This window comes from Coffea eugenioides, chromosome 10, assembly GCF_003713205.1.
Source record: "Coffea eugenioides isolate CCC68of chromosome 10, Ceug_1.0, whole genome shotgun sequence".
In the NCBI taxonomy this organism is placed as follows: Eukaryota; Viridiplantae; Streptophyta; class Magnoliopsida; order Gentianales; family Rubiaceae; genus Coffea; species Coffea eugenioides.
This window is the reverse complement of record NC_040044.1, coordinates 5,806,830-5,825,036: the sequence shown is the minus strand read 5'-3', so window position 1 is coordinate 5,825,036 and position 18,207 is coordinate 5,806,830. Positions and strand designations below refer to the sequence as shown.

The following is an 18,207-nucleotide window of genomic DNA, read 5'->3' as shown; positions in this document are numbered from 1 at the left end:
CAAGCAAATGTGTCTAACACCATTTAAGTAATTACATCAATACATAAATTTGTATGACTTGTACCCGCTGCAAAAATAATTATAAAATAATTCCACATTCCAAAAATATTCAAATATTTCCATAAATATATGCTTTAAATGTACAAACATGAGGCCTTTTTTGTACACATACCAAAACATATGCTACCATCACTTGTACCCAAAACTAAAAATATACTCCACATCATTCCACATTCCGAAATACCCCTATTTATACGGTTGAAATTCAAAACTACTCTTTGACTACAACTCATTTTTATATAGTACAAGGAAGTGTACACTTTGACTTAAATAAATGTGGAACATAAGCTGATATGCAGATGAGCTTCTATTTATTGCGTCCTAAAAAACTAAACTTGTCAATCGAATTCCAAAAAACTAAGCCTATCAATCAGGCCATCTGACTCAGATTTTAATAAGTCCAAATTTAACCCATATAATTAGTACCACTTTCGAATTTTGAATTATGAATTTTGGGTTGATAAATATAAAACTCATACTTGACTCACAAAATATTCTACTATGAGCCTAATTTGGATTTAACCCAATATAATTATTAGAACTATTAAGTTTTAAAATTAATTTAATATTCATAGGACCACAACATTAAAACTTTTTTAAAACAAAAACTTGAAATTAATATTCATGACAGATAGCAGTAATACAACAGTGAGCTTGACTGGGTCCCTGCCAACTTTATCTAATACAACTTTAGAAATAGAAAGACGACATAGTTATAACATCATCAATGACATTCCTAATATTAGGGATGATTTAGACGACATACAAAGGCAGGATTTAGTAATTATATATTTATTTGGATATAATTAAATACACCTATTATATAGATAATTATATATATAGGTATAAATTAACGGGTCAGGCATGTATCAAACTTGAGGCTGATAAAATTCAAACTCGACTTGCATTTAATTCGGTATTTAAGTTAAATTCAAGCTAAGTCAATGGAAGATTAGATTCATGGATCTTTTTATCAGGTTGAGTGGGCCCAACTAACTCGAGTCTAGCCCCTATCGACAGTCCTATCAAACAAACCCTTCACCTTAAAATAAATAAAAAATAAAAAAATTTACCTTGAGTATATTAAGGCAAGTTACGAACGTTGTCAGAAACTTCACGCCTTTACCTAGAGTGCATAAATCCTCTAAGCTCAGATGTTTGGGCCTATAGGCTGGGATACAGAAGTTTACTACCATTTCCATGCCTCCCTTTCATCGTATTATGGGCCAGCTCAACTTGGAACCCTTGTTTCTCGGCTTGTCTTTAAGCTCACTCGTTAACAAGAGAAAAACAAAAACTCACTTTTTTTTTTGGGGTCAAAATGTCACTAAAAGAAAAACTCACCTGGGCAAACAAAATTGGTCGCATGGGGATTGTGTACCTACTTTTCTCTCTTATGAAAAATTAAACATGATCTTTGTAAGAAAATGTTGGGAAGAATGAAAGTTTTTTTTTAAAAAAAAGATGCAATTTTTTTTTAAAATTAAATGTGAATATCACTTATATTGATAATTACACGAAATAAACAAATAAAGTATACACAACAAATCACCCATGATACAGTGTGTGCTTCTCACACAATGGATTAAAAAAAAAAATCTATGCAATGTTTACAACTGCTGAAACCCACAAATGTAGTGTCATAATTAAACCAAACTTCTCCAATGTTTAGAGATTATTGTAAATCTAAGATTATTGTTCTTCGGCTCATTAAAGTTCGGACATGGTTAGAGATTTACTTGAAAGGTTAGAGATTTTCTTTTTCAAGTACTCATACGTGCATGGTTTGCTATTGAAACTAATAAATGTTTCTTCACTTCTTTGTTTCATGTTTCTTTCTTACTCAAAGGTTGTTTGCTCTAATATTTCAATCATGTGCTATAACTGGTCCTGATTAATGTACTTTCGCACTTATGCCCTAAACGTAGTTTGTTCGTAAGAATTTACTTTGATCATTAAGTGAAATTGAAATAAGAGTTTGTCCATTCTAAAATGCATCATCCAAACCGAAACTACTAACCATCGTGAGACTAAAGGACATTGTAGGATGTTACCCAGGATTATATGTGTGCGTCCTACAAAGACCTTTGCCTTGAGTACATTAGGGCGCGTTACGAGCATTGTCCGAAACTTCACGCCTTTCCCTTGAGTCCATCAAGGCGCGATATTCATCTAAGCTCAAAGGTTTGTACCTTTAGGCCGGGACGTAGGAAGCATGATACATTAGGTTGCATTTGGATTGATAGGATTTTTATAATATATATATATACTGTAATAATTTGATGTATATATGGTAAAAAGGTGATTAGAAAATGTAAACATGAAAAATGTTTTAAAAAAAAATTCTTTGAAAAACTTCAATCTGAACAAGGCCAAATCCAAGCCACTCCACCCTATTTTGGGCCGACTCAACTTAGAGCCCATGCATGTTGAGTTCTAACTTGTAACTTAACTCACTCAATTAAACAAACTAAAAGAAATATGAAATGAGTTGCATTTGGATTATTATTTTTTGAAATTTTTATAGAAAAATATACTGTAATGATTTGATATATGCGAGACAAAAAATTAATTAAAAAATATGAACCAAAGGTCAGCTCAACTTAGAGCCCTTGCATCTTGAGTACTAACTTGTAATTAAGATCACTTAATTAAACTAACCAAAAGAAATATGAAATCTAAATGAAGGCATCAAAAATTGGTCACATTGGGATTGTACATCTACTTTTCTCTCTTATGGAAGATTAAACTTGACCTTCGTAAGGAAAATGTTAGGAAAAAGGAAAAAAAAAAGTAAAGGAAGCAGCAGCTTTTGAAAATTGAATATGAAAATTACTTAATATTAATATTTACATGAACAAAAAAAGTAAAATGTGCAATGTGTTTTTTTCACACAATAGTGGAGCACTCTAAAGTGTTAGGGTCAACAAGGCCAGGCAAAAGATACTTTCTCCCATTTGTACCCACTGCATTGTAGCTTGCACCAGTGGTTTTATCCCATTTGTACCCACGCATAACATTGACTTTGTAGTCAAATTTTAATTTAATGAATTAGAAAGTGTAAGATTTCTTTTTTCTTTTAACTAAGTTGGAAAATATTTGTTTTTCAAGAATATTTCTATGTAAAAAGCATCAAATTTTGCACTGCCCCCATGCCCTTGAATGATTCTGATGATGCATGGTATCGTACATCTTATGCCTTGCAGATGCCAGTTATTTGACAAATGGATATCTAGATACTGTTCTAGACTGGATTCCAGAATTAGAGGGTATACGCTTGAAGGATCTTCCAAGCTTCTTACGAACCACGAATCCCGATGATTTTATGGTGAAATTCGTCCTGCAAGAAACTCAGAGAGCTAGAAAGGCTTCTGCCATCATTATAAACACCTATCAACAACTCGAACATGGTGTATTAGATGCACTTTCATCTTATCTTCCACCAATTTACACCATTGGACCACTACACTTCCTTGATAATCAAGTGCATGATAAGTCTTTACCAGATATTCAATCAAATCTCTGGAAGGAAGAGCCAGAATGTCTTGAATGGCTTGTTCGAAAGATCCAAACTCTGTGGTTTATGTCAACTTTGGAAGCATTGCTGCTATGACACCTGAGCAACTAGTCGAATTTGCTTGGGGACTTGCTAATAGCAAACAAAACTTTTTGTGGATTTTAAGGCCAGATCTTGTCTCAGGCAGTTCAGCTATTCTGCCAAGTGAATTTGTTGAAGAAACCAAAGAAAGAAGTATGTTTGCAGGCTGGTGCCCTCAAGAGAAAGTTCTCAGACATCCTTCTGTTGGAGGATTCTTAACTCATAGTGGGTGGAATTCCACAATCGAAAGTATTAGTTATGGGGTGCCTTTGTTCTGCTGGCCATTTTTTGCTGATCAACAAACTAATTGCTGGTTTTGCTGCAATAAATGGGGTATTGGAATGGAGATAGACAATAATGTCAAGAGGGATGAAATTGAAAGCCTTGTTAGCGAGTTAATGGCTGGGGAGAAGGGCAAGGAAATGAAGAAGAAAGCCATGGACTGGAAAAAACTGGCAGAAATGGCTGTGACAGATTCTAACTCAAATCTTGAGAATTTGATTCATCAAGTGCTTCTCAATCCAAGCATTTGAAACATCAAGAACCGTGAATCTAAAGAGTTGTTCTACGGCTCGTTGAATTTGGACTTGGTTAGAGGTTTTCTTTTTAATCACTCGTACATGCATGGTTCGTTTTCAAAAATGCTTCTTGAGTTCTTTATTTCTTGTTTAATTTTTCCCATTGCTGATCCGTTGTTTGCTGCAATATTTCTATCATTTTTGTAACTGATTGATGAATGTGCTTTGGCATCTCATTGACCAGAGTTCGAAGGTGCAAAGGCAATTTGATATGTGTTCATAGTATTTAAGAATTTACTTCGACCACTAAATGTATTTAAGAATTTACTTTTGGGCTCCTATTAACCAGTGTTTAACCAGATTTGATATTATTAGAAACATGCGTGTAGTTTTACTTGAATAAATGTGGAACATACGCCCATGTGCAGATGAGCTTTTATTTATCTGCGTTCTAGAAACTTTGCCTTGAGTACGTTAAGGCGCATTACGAACTTTGCCAGAAACTTCACGCCTTTGCCTTGAGTGCACAAATCCTCCTAACAGGAAGTAAATTACCTACTCAAGAGAATGTAAAATTTGTATATACCTACTCAGGAGAATGGGGGCTCAATGGGCAACTGTTATAATTTAATGCAAATTATATCTTTGGAATAGAAATATAATATTTATGGATTAATCTTATTTACATTGATAATGTATACATTAGCTGCTTTAAATGCATGATACATAATCTCAATTTAAATTTGAATACCAAATTTTTAATATGTTGCATGTATTTAGACCCGCTAATATATATGTTTTCAACATGGAAGAGACTTACTGAATATTTAACAACTCCCTACAATGATGATAATAATTACTTCCTCTGTCCCATTTAGATAACTTTGTTTTTCTTTCAGACAGTCCTAGTATTTCTTTCATACAGTTTAAGAAAAAGTAGTTAACTTTGTTAGAAAAACAAATTTAGATTGCTATTTTTCTAAACTACCCTTACATTAAATAGAGTACAACTTTATATTAATTATTCATAGAAACTTGAATTGATAGTCAAGAAAGAATTAATCCTCATTTTATATTGTTTCACATTAAATCTAAATGTATTAAATGGGATAGGTTAACAATCTACATTAAATAAGGTAGTTTATATTAATAACAATCTGCATTGAATAAGGGTATTTTAGAGAAATTAAAAAATAACTACATTTTTCAATTAGAAAGTGGACTACAATTTGGAACAGATGAAAAAAAAAAGGACTATCAAAGTAGGACGAATAGAGTATAAGATATTGTCCAAATGAGGGCCTTATGTGGTTTGGGCTACAACCGTCTTATGTCCAACCGCTAATATATATATGTCATTTGAGATTTACCGAATCATTAACAACTCCCTACAATGATAATAATTATAAGATATTATTGTCTAAGCCGAACATTATTTTCAAATTTTGCATTGCTGGCCAAGTGAGGGCCATATGTCGTTTGGGCTACATCCGTCTATGTCCATCCTATTCATAAAGAAAGCACAACCACCCAAAAAAAAAAAAGGACCTGTTTTGAGAGGTATGGTCCCAATTCGCCATCCAAGAAGAGAAGAATGAGGAGGCATGGTGGAGAAACAAATAATTAATCACGGGTCTGTCCAGGAAGGTGTTCATATTTTGAGAAAATAATACTCCCTCCGTCCCACTTTGATAGTTCTATTTCTTTTTTCACACAGTTTAAGAAAAAGTAGTTAACTTTGTTGGAAAAATAAATTTAGATTGCTATTTTTCTAAAATACCCTCACATTAAATATGGTACAACTTTATGGGAACTTGAATTCATGGTAAAAAAAGAATCAACTCTCATTAAATGGGGTAGGTTTATAGTAACAACTACTTACATTGAATAAGGGTATTTTAAAAAAAATTAAAATACAACTACATTCTTTAATTGGAAAGTGGACTACAATTTGAGACAGATGAAAAAGGAATACAGGACTATTAAAGTGGGACGGAGGGAGTATTAATTAAGACAAACATATAAATATAAAACGGAGTAATCATTGTTATTATGAAGTCATATGATAAGTTTGTTGTGATATAAATGTACTAACGAGTATCAATTGGGCACAGGTCATTAACTAATGGTTTGAAAAGCATATTGTGTCTTAACTCTAGAAATTAATTCCTTCTCAACATACGTGTCCCTCATCTAAATTTAATGAAGCAGAAAAAATCAGACATGTAGCTTCCAGAGATCAGAAATGCCTTGTGGCAGGGAATTTCCAATATTTTATTATTTATTTATTTATTTTTCTTGGGACAAAGTATCATTTTAGCATTAATTATGGACTTTGAGGTAACCCTCTGGCGTTGGTAACGACTCGAGCAATGAGCTGTCTTTTTCCCCGTGCAATAAATACGCAAGCATTTAGTTCAAAATAAAAATTCAGCTTCTGCTGCATATTCATTACACCCTTTTGCTACCGCCTTCATGAAAGATTCCTGCAGGAGACGTAGAAATGAAGAATTTCCAGCATTTTTTTAAACTTTATCTTTGACTGAATTTACCATGTACGGAAGATTATTACTATTGAGGAGAAATCACAGCATCAACGGTTAAAAGACGTAAAATTTGCTTTAAAAATTTGATTGAAGTTACCATGTACGGAAGATTATTACTTGGTGAAACATCGGAGCGTCTTCAAAATGGCACCATTTCATTGGGTATTAGACTGACCCGTCCTAACCCAGGTATTCAGTCTAATGTCACGTCAAAATTTTTTTTTTTTTTTAATGTCACGTCATTTGGATCCGGAAAAATTATAGCAGCTGAGCCGTCTAAACTTGTGGGGCCAAGTTAGCATAATGAAATCACAAAGTGCAGAAAATTGAATCGGAGAAAGAGCAAAATAATTGGTTGCTCGATGACGACGTCTGTGGAGATGTGAATGGTGGGTTAAAATTGGGGATAATTTCAAAAATCTTCCGTGAGGTTTCTAACTGTTTCACTCATCTCTCTTTTAAGTTTTAAAAATTAATTAACCTCCCTTGAGATTTATTATCTTGCAACATTTAGGTCCAGTCAACAATTAAAAAATGATGTTAGGAGAGAAAAGATAGATATGATTTCACCATTACTCTTCATCTACTAAATTATTTAATTAATTTAATACTAGCCCAAATATTAAAGAAAACACTAGAATTTGTTGTTAATCATCAGGATTTAAATTACATATGGTATTAAAAATAGTATATCATTTTATATATTTTATTTAATGTAAGATTCAAATTACTCTTTTTAATTACGAATCTATTGTCAAACATGATCAACAACAAATAATCAAAAAATTTACAATTAAAATATTATAAGGAGTGAACTTTAATACCATAAAATCTCAATAACTAATCTTAATATGCTGACAATAATATTTATGATGTTAAAAATTGTTCTCTATAATATTTTAATTACAAATTATTATTATTATTTATTGTTGATCATGTTTGATAATGGATATATAATTGAAAAGAGTAATTTAATTCTTGTATTGAGTGAAAAATATAAAATGATATATTATTTTTTTGATGATAAATATGATTTGATCCCTAATGATAAACAGCAAATTTTAGTATTTTTCTTTAATGTGTGAATTGATATTAAATTAATTAAATAATATAATAGATGATGGGCAATGATGGAACTATGTTATCTTCTCTCTCCTAATATCACTTTTTAATTATTGGTTTGACCTAAATATTATAAAATAATTAACCTCAAGGGAGGTTAGTGTAATTTTTAAAATTTTGGAGAAAACCAGTGAAATAATCAGAAATCACAAGGGAGGTTTCCGAAATTATCCCTTAAAAAATTGATAGAACCTATAACGTGCGGAAGATTATAATTTGCTTTAAATAATTGACAGTAGCTACCATGTGAAATATTGTATTTGGATTGTAAATTATTTGAGATAATTTTGTGAAAAAATACTGTAATATTTTTTTGATGTGATGTATGTGAGATAAAAAAATAATTGAAAAATATGTTGATGATGCAAGCAAATAAGTGTATGTAAATAAGATATAAATAAAGTGAAATAGAAGTCAATACAAACACATAATTATGTTACACTGCCCTTTCTCGAATATTTGCACTAGCTCTTCATTGGTTTTTTTTTTACTTTACCATCAACCCAATTCCCAACTAGTGGCTGCTGTGTGATAACGTACAATTTGTCCACTCAAATCCGCTGGCAAGAAGAATGGGTTCCACTGCTTTACTGGAGAAGAAGCCTCACGCCGTCTGCATACCAGCTCCAGCTCAAGGCCACATAAACCCCATGCTAAAGCTAGCCAAGCTCCTCCACCAAAAGGGTTTTCATATCACCTTTGTCAACACAGAATTCAACCACAGGCGCTTGCTTAAATCCAGCGGTCCTGATGCCTTAAAGGGACTGCCTGATTTCCAATTTAAAGCCATCCCTGACGGACTTCCTCCTTCTGAGGTCGATGCTACCCCAGATATTCCAACCCTTTGTGAATCTTTTGATAGAACTTGCTTAGGTCCCTTCAGGGAGCTACTTGCTGAACTCAACGATACCTCTTCCTCAGAAGTGCCCCCTGTTTCTTGCATAGTTTCCGATGGAGCAATGACCTTCACTCTAGCAGCTGCTCAAGAACTTGGCATCCCTGAAGTTCTTCTTTGGACCTCCAGCGCATCTTCCTACTTGCCGTATTTCCAGTTTGACAAGTTTATCGAAAAGGGTATCATGCCACTCAAAGGTACGACTATTTTTTGATGAAAAATGTGTGTTCAAAATTTTTCGTGGTCATTTATTCTCTTCTTCCACATATTTTTGGAAACTTTTTCTTAAAAAAGAAAATAGCTTGAACATTTAATGCCTCTTCCTAAATGGATGCCCTTGTATGATTCTGATGATACTCGGTGTCGTACATCTTATGCCTTGCAGATGCTAGTTATTTGACAAATGGATATCTAGACACTGTTCTAGATTGGATTCCAGGATTAGAGGGTATACGCTTGAAGGATCTTCCAAGCTTCTTTCGAACCACAAATCCCGATGATTTCATGTTGAAATTCGTCATGCAAGAAACTCAGAGATCTAGAAAGGCCTCTGCCATCATTATAAACACCTTTCAACAACTGGAACATGATGTATTAGATGAACTTTCATCTTATCTTCCTCCAATTTACACCATTGGACCACTACACTTGCTAGAGAATCCTGTGTATGGTAAGTCTTTAACAGATTTTCGATCAAATCTCTGGAAGGAACAGCCAGAATGTCTTGAGTGGCTTGACTCGAAAGATCCAAACTCTGTGGTTTATGTCAACTTTGGAAGCATTGCTGTTATGACACCTGAGCAACTAGTCGAATTTGCTTGGGGACTTGCTAATAGCAAACAAAACTTTTTGTGGATTTTAAGGCCAGATCTTGTCTCAGGCAGTTCAGCTATTCTGCCAAGTGAGTTTCTTGAAGAAACCAAAGAAAGAAGCATGTTTGCAGGCTGGTGCCCTCAAGAGAAAGTCCTTACCCATCCTTCTGTTGGCGGATTCTTAACTCATAGTGGGTGGAATTCCACAATCGAAAGTATTAGTTATGGGGTGCCTATGATCTGCTGGCCCTTTTTTGCCGATCAACAAACTAATTGCTGGCTTTGCTGCACTAAATGGGGTATTGGAATGGAGATGGACAATAATGTCAAGAGGGATGAAGTTGAAAGCCTTGTTAGCGAGTTAATGGCGGGAGAGAAGGGTAAGGAAATGAAGAAAAAAGCCATGGACTGGAAAAAATTGGCAGAAGTGGCTGTGACAGATGCTAACTTGAATCTTGAGAATTTGATTCATCAAGTGCTTCTCAATCCAAGCATTCGAGACATCAAGAACCGTGTATCTGTTAGAAAATAATTAAACCAAACCTGTATTTTTTTTTTAATGATGTTGATGCCATATGTCATCAATGTATTGATTAGTACAGAAAGTTGTACTGTGGATTTGTAAGGTTGGCCGCGTGGGATTCAATCCCATAAATTTAGTATAGTAGTGGTAATAATAGTTAGCCGCATATGGCTTATTGGTGCGGTGAAGAATAGTCAATGTCTTTGTCGGTGGCTGTTGTCTTTGTATTGTAGCTGCAGCGTGTTTCATCTATAAGAAATTTTTCATTTGCCTCGTATATTGTTTTCCTTAATTGTTCCTTTGGATTTATGTTATTGATTTGGGTCCATCAGAATCTAAAGAGTTGTTCTTCGGCTCGTTGAATTTGGACTTGGTTAGAGTTTTTCTTTTTAATTACTCGTACATGCATGGTTCGCTTTCAAAAATGCTTCTTGAGTTCTTTACTTCTTGTTTAATATTTTTCATTGCCGATCCGTTGTTTGCTGCAATATTTCTATCATATTTGTTACTGATTGATGAATGTACTTTGGCAGTTTGGAAAATTTACAATCTAATTTGGCCAAAAGATGGCTAGTTGTGCAATTTTACATAAGAATTTCTCTTTCATCAGATGTTGGAACATGTAAAATTTCAATTTGTCTAACAAGTGACCCTATGCACTTGCCAGAAAAGTCCATCGAAACAAAGAATTCTTGTGATGCAAATTTTCCCATTTCGCTTCAGTCGAATTAACAATTTTGGGCTCCTATCAAAGAAACGTGCGTTTAGTTTTACTTGAATAAATGTGCAACATACGCCCATATGCAGATGAGCTTCTATCTATGTGCGTTGTACATGCTCACGGCCTGATGACTCTGAGGAAATTCTGAATGGCATCGCAGGATAATTACAACTGAGATGAACTTGCAGCTTACCAAACTTGTCACAGAAAAGGAAGTCAAAGCAGCACTTTTTTCCCCGCATGCTAACAAGCACCAGGAGGACCCCACGATATGTCCCCCATCTTCTTTCAAAGATTTTGGTTTATTATGGAGGCAATTCAAAACTTTTTTAGTATTGGCCACATGTTAAAAGCCTTTAATGAGACATTAATCACCCTCATCCCCAAAATTGATACCCCTGTCAATCTTTCCCACTTCAAGTCCATTAGCCTTTGTAATGTTTGTCTACAAAGTTATTGTTAATAGACTTAAACCCTTCTTAGGTGGTTATATCAGTCATTCTCAGGCTGCATTTGTCCTCGGGGCAGACAAATTATAGATAACATCATTATTGCACATGAGTACATTCACTGGCTCAATAATATGAGGGGGGCAGACAAATTATAGACAACATCATTATTGCACATGAGTACATTCACTGGTTCAATAATATGAGGGGAGGTAAAGATGCATCTATGTTTCTTAAGATTAAGATTGATATGTCCAAAGTGTATGATAGGGTTGAATGGAAGTTTTTGTTTGCTGTCATGTGTAAAATGGGCTTCTGCCCAAGGTGGATTAAATGGATTCGTGGTTGTTTGTCATCCATGTCTTTTAGTTTTAACATTAATGGGAGAAAAACAAGGCTATGTGTGTCTCACTAGGGGAATTAGACATGAAGATCCTCTATCTCGCTCTCTCTTCCTTTTTTGTGCAGAAGGCCTCTCTCATCTTCTTAAGCAAGCCAATGAGGATAACAGAATTTCTAGGATCAAAATCTCCAGACAAAGTCCAACAATTTCTCATATCTTTTTTGCTGACGACTCCCTTATGTTTTCCAAAGCCAACACAGGTGAAGCTGAAGAGATCAAGCGAATTCTCAAGCGCTATGAAAAGGCCTCGGAACAACAAATAAATATTGAGAAATCATCAGTCATATCCTTAGCAAAAATATTTCTCAAACAGAGGCAGAAGCTATCTTGAGACCACTTGGCAATATCCAACTTGTCACTCAAAGCAAATACTAGTGATCCTTGCCTATGGTGATAGGTAGATCAAAGAATAGTGTCTTCATGTTCATTAAAGAGAAGATGTGCAAAAAGCTACAAAGTTGGAAAGATAAAATGCTGAGTTTTGTAGGTAAAGAGGTATTACTCAAATTTGTGGCCCTTGCTCTCCCTTCATATGCAATGTCAGTTTTCAAACTATCTGCTGAACTATGTAAAGAGCTTTACGGGATGATGGCTAAATTCTGGTGGGGAGGTGATTCTAGAGAAAAGAAAATGCATTGGAAGAGCTGGGCTGATATTTCTGATGTTAAAGGGAAAGGGAGACTTGGTTTCCGGGATATTCAATGCTTTAACACCGCCTTACTAGCCAAACAAGTTTGGAGAATGCTTACCAATTCAAACTTGTTGGTTAGTAAGATGGTAAAAGGAAGGTATTTCCCCAAATCCTCTATTCTTGATGCACAGGTGAAAAATGGAGCTTCGTGGATCTGGCAAAGTCTGCACAGCTCAATTGGGATGCTGGAAAGTGAATTAAGGAAGCAGGTTGGAAATGGCAACACTATTGCAATTTGGAAATTTGGAAGGTTTGATGGCTCAAAAATAGCAGCTCAGGTAAAATCTCCACACCTAAGCCACACAATTGTCCATATGACAAAGTCTCGGATTTGATTCATGACTAGAAGTGGAATTCAAACATCATAAACTCCATTTTCTCTGCTGAAGAGGCCAAACTAATCACAGCAATCCCACTTAGCTTATTTGGAGGGAATACACTTGGTGCAACAGTGCAAATGGTAAATACACTACCAAAACTAGATATGTAAAAGCCAAGGAAAGAATGGAAAGGAACAACAAAGGGCTTCTGCAACATGAGAGCACTAGTAAGAATACGCAGAATTCCAGAATTTGGCATCAAGTTTGGGACCTCAACATTAAACACAAGGTTAATCACTTCCTGTGGAAAATGCCTACACGACATTCTTCCCACCCACGAGAATATATTCCGAAGAACAGGAAAGAAGAACCTTGGTGCAGGAGTTGTGGAGAAAGTGCAGAAACATTAGAACGGTACCTCCTCTCCTTTTGTAGGACAAGCGAGCAGATTTGGAAAACTTTCCCTATCAAATGGGATGGTCTAGAACAATTGGAAGGGAGCTTTTGAACGTGGTGGGAGAGCTTACAATAGGCTAGAGAAATGGTGGATGGCAAAGCTCACATTGAAATGACAGCTAACGAACTTTGGCATATATGGAAGGTAAGGAATAATTGGAACTTTAACCTGATCAACCAAGATGGTTATCGAATCTCCCAATAGGCCATGACAGATTGGCTTGAGTTTAAAGAGGCAAACCCCCTAAACACTTGTGACAAACAAGAAAACAATACTCAGCTGGATAGTCATGACAAGATTGCGGTGGTCCAACAATAACACTCGTCTATCATCTACATAGATACAGCAGTGGACCAGCAAAGAGACAAGTTTGGTATTGGTATAGCGGCCAAAGACAATAAGGGTAGTCTAATCTCTACATGGTCCATCCCAACCTCATTAAAAGGAGAGGCTACAACCCTAGAAGCTCATGCTATCAGAACTACCTTGCTCAAAGCATTGAAGGAAAATTGGACGTCCATCTTGATACTTTCTGACTGCAACGTTCTGGTTGAGAAGTTAAACCATAGGAGTGAGGACCTGTCTGACATCAACATTATCCTAAGAGATATCAGGGCATTAAGTAGGTCTTTTTGGCATTGTATTTTCTCCTTTGTTAAGCGAGAAATCAACACATGTAGTCATGGCTTGGCAAAATTCGCCACTAACCTTGGAAGAATAGCTTCCCTGTGTGGACCTCTATGGCTGCACAAAGTGATTATCTGGCAGTTGCCAGCTAGTAAGTACATGTATGTGTAAGTATCAAAGATGTTGATGATATAAAAGAATAACTTTTGACAGAGTAAAAAATACTAAACCCTTTACCTTCAGAACATTAAGGTGCATTATGAACATTGTCAAAAACTTCACGCCTTTACCTTGAGTGCACAAATCCTCCAAGTATGATTTACTACAGTTTTCAAGGGCACCCTAAATGTCACCAAAATAAAAACTCTCTTGGTCAGCCAAAATTGGTCGCACTGGGAATTGATGCCTACTTTTCTCCATTATAAAAAATTAATTGGGATAATTTTAGAAACCTCTTATGAGGTTTTTGACTATTTCACTGGCTTTTGTTCAAATTTTAAAAATTACATTAACCTCCTTTGAGTTTTATTACTATAACATATTATTTAAACCTAACATTTTCAGATTTTGCATTGCTGGCTAAGTGACAGCCATATGTCATCTGGGCCACAACCGTCTATTTCATCCTATTCATACAAAAAGCACAACACCCAAAAAAAAAAGACTTGTTTTGAGGGGTATGGTGTTGTGTCCTGGCAGAATCCAAGCAGATCATTAGTCAGTTATGCCAGGCTGGCGGCTTAGCTGGAGGAGTTAGTTGGAAGGCATCTTTTCTGTTAGCCGGACATTTGCATGCAAATGAGCTCAGTCCTGTATAAATGACCGAAGGATGTGTTGGTTCAGCAGTTTTGAGATAGATTCATTCTTAATTCATTCAGATCACATTTTCTCATTTCCTTCATTCTCTCTCTGTATCTCTCTTCCCTCTCAGATCTGTTCTATTCCTTTTCTGATTTCTCCTAATATCTCCTTGCTCAGAAGGTTAACCACAACAGTGGTATCAGAGCTGGTGGTCCTTGGACTATCAGCTGCAACTAGCCATGGCCAAAGGGACGAGGATGAAGAGCTTCGAAGAACAGCTGCGGAAACAGGATGCACGGATCCAGACCGTTTTGGACTCTACGGCGGCACTGGAGGAAAAGGTGGGAGATACCTTCCAAGATGTGAAGGCATTATTGGAAGCCAATAGACTGGAAATGAAGACATTCATGGCTGATATGAATAATCAGTTCAGTGCATTTGCGAGAGGTGTGCATGGTGATAGGGGAATTTTGGGAAGTCCTAATCATAACAGTGGGACTCACGTTGGGAGAGTGGGTGAAGGGGGAACTGGTGGTGGAGTAACAGCAAGGAATCACTACACAGTGGCTATTCCTAAGCTGGAATTTCCTCAATTTGATGGGAGCAACCCTAGAGATTGGGTGAGGAAGTGTGAGAAATTCTTCCACCTTTGTAGGGTCTCGGAAGAGAGCCTGGTGGATATGGCAGAACTGCATTTGGAAGGGCGAGCTGACCTATGGTACCAGAACTTCAAAAAAGACAGGGGAGGAGTTGGTTGGAATGAATTCAAGGAGGAACTCTGTAGAAGATTCAGAGAACTGGGAGAGGATGATGCCATCGAGGAGTTCAACAAGCTGCAGCAAACCGCATCTGTAGTTGCTTACCAGGAGAGATTTGAAGAACTAAGAGCATTAGTGATGGCCAAAGTCCCCAATCTGTCCGAGTCCTATTACGTTTCTTGCTTCTTGGGTGGACTGAAGAATGAAATCAAGGCTGCTGTGAAAATGCACAAACCAGACTCTCTTCAGCTAGCTTTTGAGAAGGCTAGGTGGCAGGAACATCTCTTGGAAGCACTCTCCAAAAACAATAGAGTAGCTCACAGGGGTCCGCTGCCATATAGTTTCAGTGGGGGACACACTGGTGCCAACGGGAACAGGAGGATGCAGTCAAATAATAGTGAAGAAACTAAGAAAAGGAGTGACTCACAGCCTGTTTTTAAGAAAATCTCGCCTACAGAGTTTCAGTATAGGAAGGACAACCATTTGTGTTTTAAATGTGGGGAGAAGTTCTCCCCTGGACACACTTGCAAGAACAAGGAGCTTCACATGCTGCTAGTTGAGGAGGAGGAGGCAGATAAAGTAGAAGAGGAAGAGGTCATAGAGTACGTGGGTACCATTGCAGATCAGGCAGTAGTACTGGCTCTACACTCAGTCTCAGGTGAGTTATCTTCTAGCACCATCAAAATGCAAGGACTGTATGGTAACCAGCAGCTATCGGTTTTGGTGGATGGAGGGAGTACTAACTGCTTTATCCGACCTACGGTTGCGCAACTATATCCTGAGAAAATCAGGAGACATAGACCTTTCAAAGTCAAAATTGCAGATGGGAAGGTCTTGCATTGCGATCAGTGGGTGCCTCAGATGAAGTGGGAGATCCAGGGCCACCAATTTGAGCATGATGTATTTGTTTTGGAACTTGAACCTTATGACATGATAATTGGAGTAGATTGGATGAAGAAATACAGTCCCCTAACATTTGATTTCAGAGCATTGCAGATAACCTTTGACAGGGAGGGAGAACAGGTCCTATTGCAGGAGAACTCTGAGACTGCACAGGTGAAGCTTAGAAGAGGAGAGAATGCGGCCAAAGCCATTAGGCACAGGGTCAGGAAAGCTCTGCAGCAATCCTGCATGGTGAAGGTTCACAACTGTTAGGTGACTAGTGTGCCTAACTCTCTTACTGAATTGCTGGCTGCATATGAGGACATTTTTTCTGATCCTATAACATTGCCCCCATCTAGAACTCATGACCATAAAATACCTCTTAAAACTGAGGCTAGACCCTTCAAAATTGCCTCCTATAGGTACCCCCATTCGCAAAAGACAGAGATAGAAAAACAAGTCCAGGAAATGTTAACCTCTGGTATCATTCATAAAAGTCATAGCCCTTTTGCCTCTCCAGCTCTTCTGGTAAAAAAGAAAGATGGCAGTTGGAGACTTTGCATTGACTATAGACAGTTGAACAGCTTGACCATCAAAGATAAATTTCCCATTCCTATCATAGATGACCTCCTTGATGAGTTACATGGAGCCAAAATATTTTCCAAGATAGACCTCAGATCAGGATATCACCAGATCCGAATGGCTCCGGATGACATTCCAAAAACAGCTTTTCGAACACATTCTGGTTTGTATGAGTTCCTTGTTATGCCTTTTGGTTTAACAAACGCACCTGCAACTTTCCAAGCTTTAATGAACTCTGTTTTTGAACCTTATATCAGAAAATTTGTTCTGGTATTCTTTGATGACATTCTGATTTACAGCCCTGACCTTACCACTCATTTACATCACCTGTCCTTGGTGTTGAACACCCTTAGAACACACTCCCTCTATGCTAAATTGTCCAAGTGCGCATTTGGCCAGAATCAAGTAGAGTATTTAGGCCACATAGTCACTGAGACAGGTGTGAAGGCTGATCCAGCAAAGGTTGAAGCTATGCTCTCTTGGCCTGCTCCTACCCATGTTAAGGGCCTCAGAGGCTTCCTGGGATTGACAGGCTACTATAGGAGATTCGTGAAGAGTTACGGGGTGATCGCCAAGCCTCTTACGGAGCTGCTTAAAAAGGGGCAGTTCTCTTGGGGTAAAGAAGCGGATCAAGCCTTCCAGAAGTTAAAGGAAGCAATGAGTACTACACCAGTCTTGGCTCTACCAGACTTTACTAAGTCCTTTGTTTTGGAAATTGATGCAAGCCAAGCTGCCATTGGAGCTGTTTTGATGCAGCAAGGTGGGGTCATAGCCTATATGAGTCAGGTATTGGGGAGGAAAAACCAGACTTTATCCATATATGAGAAGGAGCTGCTGTCCTTAATGACTGCGGTTCAAAAATGGAAACATTATCTGTTGGGAGGGCACTTTGTGATTAAAACTGATCATGAGAGCTTGAAGTACTTACTGGAACAGAAAATCACAACTCCCTTACAACAAAAATGGTTGGCCAAGCTGATGGGGATGGATTATGAGATTCAATATAAACGAGGAAAGGAGAATGTGGTGGTTGATGCTCTCTCTAGGAGAACAGAGGGAATGGAAGGAAGGGAAGGATAAGAGGTAGCGGAAGGGAAGGACAAGAGGTAGCGGAAGTGCATGCTGTGTCAGCAGTAGCACCTCAGTGGCTCTCTCTAGTGGGCGATAGCTATGTTGGTGATGACAGTATCAAGGAACTGATGATGGCTTTGACCACAGGTACCAACTCTCATCCTGAGTACACTTACCAAAGGGGAGTCATACGGCATAAGGACAGAATTTTGGTAGGATCAGGATCTGACCTCAGGCAGAATTTAATTTCGTGTTTTCATGATACCTGTTGGGGTGGACACTCAGGGATTCAGGGTACCTATCAGAGGATGAAGCCCTTCTTTTACTGGCCTAACATGAGGAAGGATATAGAGGTTTTTGTGCAGAGGTGT

At 37.1% G+C, this 18,207-nt stretch overlaps 2 protein-coding genes and 1 pseudogene across 2 annotated transcripts; all 3 read left to right on the top strand.

Annotated features, from left to right (window-relative positions):
- The first annotated feature begins 3,238 nt into the window (after positions 1 to 3,238).
- On the top strand, positions 3,239 to 4,517 carry LOC113750275 (annotated as a pseudogene).
- A 3,816-nt stretch (positions 4,518 to 8,333) lies between these two features.
- LOC113748888 (7-deoxyloganetin glucosyltransferase-like) lies at positions 8,334 to 10,351 on the top strand. Its single transcript, XM_027292476.1, has 2 exons — positions 8,334 to 8,936; positions 9,125 to 10,351. The coding sequence occupies exons 1-2, from the start codon at positions 8,417 to 8,419 to the stop codon at positions 10,081 to 10,083; spliced, it is 1,479 nt and encodes a 492-aa protein (XP_027148277.1). The 5' UTR covers positions 8,334 to 8,416; the 3' UTR covers positions 10,084 to 10,351.
- Positions 10,352 to 12,118: 1,767 nt separating this feature from the next.
- Positions 12,119 to 17,845, top strand: LOC113750274. The gene is made up of 3 exons (XM_027294273.1): positions 12,119 to 12,616; positions 14,738 to 16,357; positions 16,457 to 17,845. The coding sequence occupies exons 1-3, from the start codon at positions 12,119 to 12,121 to the stop codon at positions 17,843 to 17,845; spliced, it is 3,507 nt and encodes a 1,168-aa protein (XP_027150074.1).
- The last annotated feature ends 362 nt before the right edge of the window (positions 17,846 to 18,207 follow it).